The 9,967-nt window shown below is 45.3% G+C and overlaps 1 protein-coding gene across 1 annotated transcript in view; it reads left to right on the top strand.

Moving 5' to 3' along the window:
- ntng2b (netrin g2b) overlaps positions 1-9,311 on the top strand; it is a gene marked incomplete at its 5' end in the record, with an annotated part of 52,234 nt that extends 42,923 nt beyond the window's left edge. The window contains 3 exons of the mRNA XM_080018210.1: positions 5,525-5,692; positions 7,962-8,096; positions 9,015-9,311. Of these exons, the coding sequence (XP_079874336.1) occupies positions 5,525-5,692; positions 7,962-8,096; positions 9,015-9,235 (524 nt within the window). The 3' untranslated portion in view covers positions 9,236-9,311. The remainder of the gene's footprint in view (positions 1-5,524; positions 5,693-7,961; positions 8,097-9,014) is intronic.
- Positions 9,312-9,967: the final 656 nt, after the last annotated feature.

Consider the following 9,967-nt stretch of genomic DNA (forward strand, 5'->3'; position numbering starts at 1 on the left):
TGCCACATAGAGAAGTCCCACATAGAGAAGTCTCACATAGAGAAGTACCACATATAGAAGTACCACATGGAGAAGTTCCACATAGAGAAGTCCCACATAGAGAAGTACCATATAGAGGAGTACCACATGGAAAAGTACCACATATAGAAGTACCACATGGAGAAGTTCCACATGGAGAAGTTCCACATAGAGAAGTCCCACATAGAGAAGTACCACATAGAGAAGTACCACATGGAGAAGTACCACATGGAGAAGTGCCACATAGAGAATTCCCACAAAGAGAAGTCTCACATAGAAAAGTACCACATATAGAAGTACCACATGGAGAAGCCCCACATGGAGAAGCCCCACATGGAGAAGTCCCACATAGAAAAGTCCCACATAGAGAAGTCTCACATAGAGAAGTCTCACATGGAGAAGTCTCACATGGAGAAGTCCCACATAGAGATGTCTCACATAGAGAAGTACCACATGGAGAAGCCTCACATAGAGAAGTACCACATGGAGAGGTACCACATGGAGAAGTACCACATGGAGAAATCTCACATAGAGAAGTCTCACATAGAGAAGTACCACATGGAGAAGTACCACATGGAGATGTACCACATGGAGAAGTCCAACATAGAGAACTCTCACATAGAGAAGGCCCACATATAGAAGTCCCACATATAGAAGTACCACATAGAGATGTCCCACATAGAGAAGTCCCACATGGAGAAGTACCACATAGAGAAGTCTCACATAGAGAAGTACCACATGGAGAAGTCTTACATAAAGAAGTACCACATGGAGAAGTATCACATAGAGAAGTCTCACATAGAGAAGGCCCACATGGAGCAGTCTCACATAGAGTAGTACCACATGGAGAAGTACCACATAGAGAGGTACCACATAGAGAAGTCTCACATAGAGAAGGCCCACATGGAGAAGTCTCACATAGAGAAGTACCACATGGAGAAGTACCACATAGAGAAGTACCACATGGAGAAGTCTCACATAGAGAAGGCCCACATAGAGAAGTCTCACATAAAGAAGGCCCACATAGAGAAGTACCACATAGAGAAGGCCCACATAGAGAAGTCTTACATAGAGAGGTACCACATGGAGAAGTCCCACATACAGATCCAATCACAGATGGATCCCACGCAGTCCCTGAGGAACACGCTGAACCTCCTCATGTGGTCACTCATCATTCTCAACCGTCTTCACCTATCACCAAACATCATCAAATTCATGAGAAGTCAGTGCACACACCACATTCTAAGAATCCAGCTCCAGCCCTAAACCTACCAGAACCCAGGCATACCGGAGCAGAAGGTAAGACACGTCCATAGATCAAGATGACCGTAGACGTAGAATACAAGCCCCTTTTAAAATAGAATAATAGATTACCAGCATCTAGAGATTATTTTCATTTTGGATCAATTCATTGTTTTTTTATGTCGTACTACCCCTTGTATAATGGACAATTTCAAGACTTGAAAACAGATCACATGCCTTTTGGACTATACATCCTGTAGTCATGATATTGCATTACAACACATCATATCGGATAACGGTAACTAATTCAATCAGGATAGTGACATTGACATGCAGTTAATGTTTGTGGGTAAGAGCCACTCCACTGGGTCGAGAAATATCAAGAGTGAAAGGCTAGTGAAGCTCCCGGTCCACTTACTGCCTTTTTTTCCATGGTTCCCAGACACCCAACCCTACTTAAACGTACACACCTCCAAGTGCACCTACATACGCACACACATACACACACCTCTTCTCACTGGCAAAAAAAAGTACATGGAGAAATCCAGTGCTCAGGGTCCAAACATCTGGTGTCAGAAAACGTAGATTCAGCTGATGAGGTTCTATGCCTGGAGCGGTTTGAATCCTTCCCACCGCCAAGTCACTGTGGCTAGCCCAGAATACAATGATGTAAGCTGCCTCCTGTGCTACGCCGGCCTATGGAAAACACTCTTCATGGCGAACCCTGCTCTGCCCTGAGAGAGTGTTTTGGTGTGTATGAAGGTGTAAGGGGGTGGTTCCACGGGGACTGGAGGTCGGACACGAGTAGGGATGGTGAGGTTTTTATTTTGATGGGATGTGAGGATGGCATGATGCCAGTTGTGTGGAATGTTCCAGAGGGGTGTGCGAACAGCTGTTGGCACGCCGTCTCACCGGAGCCCCAGGGAGGAGGGAGAGACGGAGGATAGCAAGTGGGCGGCGCATAGCCTGAAGGGGTAAAACTCCACCGGGGAGGAGCAGGATGCGGGCGGGATGGTTTGCTCCCAAGACTTAAAAATCACGATTCAAATGCGCCTCGCGGGACACCAGTGATATCATCATCATACAACACGCAACTCCCCAGGGGTCTATTAATGCTTTAGCCCCACAATGACATACACAGGATGGTCACTTTGCCAGATGTATTTATATGTTGTTTTTCCGGTATAATCTGTCAGGAAATGCAGATATTAAGTATTGAAGAAATGCTGTTTCCGTTGCTCTACAAAGTCAAGTCGTTTTAGGGTCGTGTCAGAAGCCCGGCATAGCCCGGCGGGAGCCCAGCTCCGGGTTTGAGACGAAGGCAGCTGAGACAGGGCTGCGCAGGGGGAAAAAACACAACCTCGTGGCGGCACGGTGTCCAACAAGACTGCGGAGAACTTGAATGATGACATCGATTTTTTTTTTTTTTTACACAATCGTAGTCACACCTCGCAGTCACAGTCGTGCGGAATAGGCCCCCCTTTGAAATGAGTGAGCCCGGGGCAGCATAGCGTAGAATGATGAGATTTGAAGGATGCATGATTCCCTTCCACATCCATCTAAAAATAACAATAAACACTGTTCATACCACATCTCTACATAAAGTTATCGCCGGGTGCTGAATAATTTCTCGATGGCAAATAAATCCAATCTGCCGCGTAGGAAAGCTCTGACGTTCATTTCCATATATTCAAATAACCCGCTGCAGCAGAAGTGAGCCGTCGTGCCGGTATTTGGGACGAGCAGACCCCGCATTCTCACGGGACAGTGGAAGAAAAGGAGGAGGAAGAGGACAGTGAAGAAGAGCACGAAAGAGATAAAAAGAAAGGTAGAGCTGAAATCCAGCGATTCGTACAATCATAGAAGCCCTGGCTAGTTTGGAATCACCCCTGCTCAATTAGCCGTAGTATACTCCTCGTTTCTTTGGGATTTTTCTCGGAGGCTTGCGCTAGAAGTTGTGAAGCGCTGAAAATGCGGGACCCCGATCCCTCGCAGGTTCCCGGGGTAGGATCCCAGTAGCGCTCCCGCCCACTCAGTCTAGGTTTCCCCGCGCGGTAGCGGCTTGGATGTGACCTCTCCGATAGTCACCCATAGGCGGTAATCGCTGAAAGCCGACTCTTAAACAAAGATTCCTCCATCCCTTAAGGGCTTCTGAAACTCTTGATCTCAGGAGAGCCCCAGGCCAGGCAGTTGTTTGGGATCATATACGATGATTTCCAAGGTAAGACCAACCAGTACGAGCGGGCCCGGCTTCGGGTTCTTCGGGTTGATCGCTGGATTTGAACACCTAGAGAATGATGTTAAAAGATACTTTTCGTCCGGAGCTGTGGTGGAATCTAAGTGGATTTTTTTTTTGTTCCCATTCATTCCATATGTCCCCGTCACCCACCCCGCCAATCATTTGTTTGTTGTTTGTGGTGCGTAACTAAGGTGAGTATCCAGATGCTCAATTTTGCATTCAGACTGTTAATTATAGACATTGTCTTGCCGAGACAAAGGGTTAGACCTGCAATATGTGTATCCTTTTTAAGAATTATGTTCATCGGCTTATTCCATGTATCTCATGAAGCTGGTTCCCCTCAGTATTACCGCCTTTCACCGTCAGCAATTAACCATTAAATACCGATGAAGTAGCATCTTGACTGTGTGCGTTAATTTTGTGGAACAATGTCTCCGCCATTCTCGCGTGTGAAGTAATTGAACATTTATATTTCATTAGGCAGTTCTCTCCCCCACTGCTAACATGGCTCCCTCAGTGCTGGGGGAGGCACTTTATGGGACTCTCCTCTCCTCACTGCCGTTCTTTAAACCGGCCCATTAATATTTCAGCCGGCATCATCAACCAAACAATAATAAAATAATAATGTGACGGCTGATTAAACAGCTAAACTCCGACTTTTTAATGTGCCTTTAAATCTGTATTTGCATAAACATGCCCGGTAAACGCCTCTTTAGAGGACAGTGATGCCTCGCAGCACACCAGCGCTTCTAAAGCTTTAATAAAACCTTAATTAGGTACCAACCACAGCCAAGATTATCGGAGGAAGGAATGTAGAGCAACCCCCCCACCGCCACCTCTCTCTGGCCCCTCGTGTGGCTACACCACACTAAAAATAAAAATCCAAAACTAACATACTAATGATGCCGGGCTTATATTTATTTAATTTGACAAATCGCCTTTTCTCGCACCATTTTTCATGGCATTACTACAAAGTATAACTCTCTCTCTCCGTCTATCTATCTATGTATCTAATCTATCGAGCAATACAGTGCATGTACTGTAGATATGGAAATACTGTATATGTAGATGGGAATAGATACAAATATTCATGTTATGAGTCACATCTGTGTTTACTGCCGTAACACCCGTATCAAAGCCTATATGGTAATCTGAGACAACTTATTATCATTATTTCACACGGTAATTTATTCGGCTCAGTCAACAAAAATTGTTTGTACACATATACAGTTTTAGCAAGTGCAGGCAAAAATAGCTGCTTACATTAATGTGTAAAGCAGAGTGAGACATATAGTGAAAAATTAATTGTTGTTATACTGTATATCGGTACTCATGGGGCGGCTCCTCTTGTTGTATAATGGTTGTTAATATATATATTTTTTTATTTGATAAATTATATAACACTAAAATAAAATAAAATAAAAATAATCATATGTATAAATTAGATCTCAAATATATTTTTTTAATAAATACTGAATAATAATAAAAATAAGTTCTTTGGATATGCCACATCAAGATGTGGACTGGTAATCTGCCATTTTCCCAGTGGGCTGACGCAGCTTGGCGCAATATCATTTTTAATAAAAATACAAAATTTTAAAAAATAGTCCAACGGCCGGCCCATAAAGCAGGGAAAGAGGCCCCTTGGTCCATTTTCTATACTGACACTGGATACTGCCCAATCACGTCTTACTAAGTCCCACCCCTCCCCCCGTCCTCCGAGCTCCGCAGCGCGATCAGAGTGATTTTTTAACGGGGAAGCCCCCTGCTGGGCCATCTGGGCCAAAAATGCAAGGGACAGTTTTTTGTCCCAGTCCAGCCCTGGCCACCACTGCTTATGTTGTCTTATTATCACCTCAATCCTCATCATCAATGAGCATCGCTTGAAACATTTTTATCACCATTCCTGACCCCAATGCACGACCGCCACTCCCGAGCAAACCTATTTCCGTTGCACTTTTTGGTGAAAACCTTGGTCACCACCACACGCTGATTCTTATGTTTCCCCGTCTCTACCCCCATCAGACTGTGAGTGCTACGGTCACTCCAACCGCTGCAGCTACATCGACTACCTGAACATCGTGACGTGCGTCAGCTGCAAGCACAACACGCGGGGACAGAACTGCCAGCACTGCCGCCTGGGCTACTACCGCAACGCCTCCGCCGAGCTGGACGACGAGAGCGTCTGCATCGGTCAGTCCCGAGTTCTATGTCATTGTTTGTTTTAAGTGGCTGTCTCCACTACTGTTTTGTTCCCAATCCCAAAAACAGCATTTCTCTTGGCAATGGGAAAGGTGTCAATCGCCTATTTTTATTACACATACTAGGAATTTGACTCTGGTTTTCAATGGCTCCTCCTACTTACAGCACAGCAGTAAAAAGGCAGTCAGGCGAAATTTTTCGACAAAAACAAATAGAAACAGTTTACACAAAACTATGTACATACTGTAAAACATCTAACTATAAAGGCAGGAATCTCTGTCTGTCTGTCTGTGCTTCGATTATCTCGACGACTGTTCATCCGATCTGCTTCACACTTGGCGGGTGTATTCCTGGGGATCCAAGGACGCCCGGTGTCAAATTTGGTGCTGTTTGGACATGCAACACGTGTCACATTAATAAAAGGCACACGACTCAGCTCTGTGTCTTTCCCCGGTGTATGACTGACCGGCAGCGTGTCACCAGAGTTCTGCCTGAACATAGCCCTGCCAAGCGGAAGCGGCCGTGCGAGGAAAGTCTTACATATTGAACGGGCATGCACTCGTAGGAATAAAAATATCAAAAACGTAAAGATAATTGTAATAAAATATAATAACAAGAATATGAAACAATCATTTTTTCTAACTTCTATATGGCTTCTACTGTATATGTCAAAGATTTTATTTAATATCTGACAAGTTTGAATAACATTTTCAGATCTCACCTGGTATTTATTATTATTTATTTATTTATTATCATCTATTCTATATTCATATTTTTTATTGATTATATCTTTTGTGTGTGTATGTATCTATCTATCTATATATATATATATATATATATATATATATATATATATATATATATATATTTATTCATTTATTTATTTATTTGTGTATCAATTAATTTATTTTAATTTTAATTTTAATAACTGCTCTTTACTGTGCTTTAGTATTTAATTACTGCTCTTGTCAAGATTGTGTTTTAGTGGTGTGGTAAAATTGTCAAGTGCTTATTTTAGATTAGAGGTCATTTGCTGGGATATGTTTAGCTTGTGTCAACTTCTGTGATTTTTCTCTTTTTACGCTTTCAAAAATACAACCACTGTCTCGGGAAAAAAATAAATAAATGCAATTAGTCTACAGCCTTACGCACAATGATATGCGTGCCCATGCAGCGTTCATTCTGTATTCAAACAGAGAGCCCCGGGTGGGTGTCCAGGTACATTTCAACAATTCTATTTTTTTTCCCTCTGATTAACAACGTGGCTCGCGGTAAAATCGGGTGTTGCTTCGGTTCCATCTGTAGGTGGACGGCGGGGGGTTGAAGGGTAAACTCCCCTCGGTTGGGGGACGCAGAAGGCCAGGCCTCGGAGTCAGCATAATTGAGGCCCCATTAGCTTCTCTGCCAGCAGACTGGCAGGCAAACATGGCAAAGAAAAGAAAAAAAAAATCAGTTCACACCGGTAACTCCAGCACATGGAGCCACGCCTTCACATGCGTTATCACATTCTTACATCACAGCCCGGACGTTCCCTTCCCCTAAACACGCCGGACTGTGAGGCTCGTTATACATGCTGCATCCTGATCCTACGAGTGAAATGTCGCATTTTGATGTTGTATTTAAGTGTTGTACCTATTTACTTTTTCCATTTATTAACTTCTTTTATAGAGAGTAAATGGAGATATAGAGACCAAATCAACTTCCGGTGAAACAGCCGGCATGCAAATTATCTTCGCTAAGTATCTCTTTCTGACCCCGTTGTTTCTGGAGAACACTTGTGTGTATCCTTAATGAAAAATAAATTATAGTTATGATTATTTGTCACGGTTTGGGTCCATTTATATAATCAAAGGCACAGTAAAATGTAATATAGTCAGCGTCAAAGTCTACAAAAACATCACACAACATTGCGGTATTTAAATCATAATATAAATGCTGACATTTGAATTCCACAACCCATCATTCTACCACGGACAATTTATTAGACAAAAAAAAAAAAAAAAAAAAACATGGCAACTCTATTTGAAAGGGCCACTGACGCCCAGCAGAACTTAGAATTGAAATTTGAATTGAATATGAATAGCAACACACCTTTGCTTTGACACCCGCACGCGATGTGCTGACTCAAGTCTCCATCCCCAACAGCGCCCTGTAATTTAATAGATAGGGAAGACATCCGTGAACCTCCGCTCTTCTTACCCCCCTACCCCACCCCTCCACCCCCGCCCTCTTTTTTCCTCCCCGTCCGATCCTCCTTCAGAGTGCAACTGCAACCAGCTGGGTTCTGTCCACGACCGCTGTAACGCCACCGGGTTCTGCCAGTGCAAAGACGGGGCGACCGGGCCCAAGTGCGACGACTGTCTCCCCGGCTACTACTGGAAACAAGGATGCTACCGTGAGTGTGTGTGTGTGTGTGTGTGTTTGTGTCTGTGTGAGTGTGTCGAGATTTCCCTTTCCCCCGGCGCCGTGAGGGGTGGGGATCACGTAACTCATTAGCAGCATCAGTTGTTGCTTTAATTGATGACCCTGTCCCACCTTAACCTCGTTACAGGAGACCAACATCTGCAATCTAGTCAGGGAGACACACACACACACACACACACATACACACACACAGATGTGGGGCACACCAAACACCTAAAAGCTTGACGCACACTCTATTTTAAATGCCTTGTTAATTACAGAAGTGTGGGGTTAAAATAATGACCCCATTAGGGTTTATTTATTTTTAGATCGATTTTAATAGATTTAATGACGCTTTGTTTATCTTGTGGTGATAAACCATTTGAGTAATCTCCTTTTTTTTCACCAACACATTTCTCGGTCCAGTGTCTTGCGCGGTGCAAAATATTGAAAAATAAAAAAGGAAAAAAGTTTTTGTTTTCTTTAAAGCTCGTCGAAAATCATGATGCACTGACGCGCGAATTTTGCGACGGGAAATCACAGCGCGCCAATGCGAGGAGGCGAAATGCATGAGAAGCGAAATGGAAAAAAAAAAAAAAAAAGTAAAGAAAAGAAACCCAGGTGCTACCTGTTGTTGCCGTCGTCCCCGAGGCAAAGGTTTGAGAATTTCTCTTCCCCCACCCCCTCCCGCTCCCTCTCCCCTTGTTCTCCTCGCCCCGGATCCTCCGCCTCCCGCTTCACGTCTGCTCCCCGTCCCTCCCACCTCCCTCCCCCCAACCCCACGTCTCTGACGCCTGTGTCACCTTGTCACTTTCGCTCCCGACTCCCCTTCCGCCATATCCTCTCCCTCCCTTCCTCTCCCTCCCTCTCTCACCCTCTCTCCCCTCCTCCCCCCTCTCTCGCCCCGCAGCGAACGTGTGCGACGAGGAGCTCCTCCTGTGCCAGAACGGCGGCACGTGCAGCCAGAACCAGAAGTGCGCCTGCCCTCCGGGGTTCAAGGGGGTGCTGTGCCAGCACTCTCTCTGCGAGGGAGGCCGGGACTGCAACGCCGCCCCCTCCCCACCGCGCGCCCCCGCGCCCGCCGTGCTGCTCGCCCTCCTCCTGCTGCTGGCCACGCTGGCGCCTCACTGAGTCCCCCCCTTACCGAGCAGTGTGTGGGTGTGTGTGTGTGTGTGTGTGTGTGTGTGTGTGTACCTGTGTGTGAAGTGACGTGACGTGACGTGAAGAAGGCGGGGGGGGGGGGGGGGGGACCCAGAGCTGGGAAGGGCCATCAAGGTCTCGGACACTATGAACAAAAAACACTGCACACCGGTGCGAATGTACACACCTCCACGCGCACACACACACACACACACACACACACACACACACACACACACGCGCACGCACACACACGAACACACACACACACACACACACACACACACACACACACACACACCTCCCAGGACTGTTACTGTTATGGAATGCGTGCCCAGATGTGAGTTTCTGTCCAGAAGAAGGGAGGAAGGAAGGAGGGAAGGAAGGAAGGAAGGAAGGAGTGACCCCAGAGGAAGAAAAAAAACAAAAAACTAAATCATAGCAAACCAACCACTGTCTCTTTCCCTTTATTCCAGAGCTGGAGCAATGTGCATCATACCAAAAAGCATAAACAACAAAAAAAAAAAAAGAGAGAGAACACTTAAGTCACTACTGTTTCACTTCAAAAAGGGGTGAGGGGCAGGGGGAGGAGCGCTGTCGTAACACGGGGACGTTTTATTATTATCATTTTATTTTTTTTCTTCTTTTCCTCTTTCCGTTGAGGATCCTCTCTCTCGCTCAGCTTCGGGGTCGGATCGTGTGTCTGTGTTTGTGTGCGTGCGT

Source organism: Zeus faber (assembly GCF_960531495.2).
Source record: "Zeus faber genome assembly, chromosome: 17".
Lineage (NCBI taxonomy): Eukaryota > Metazoa > Chordata > Actinopteri > Zeiformes > Zeidae > Zeus > Zeus faber.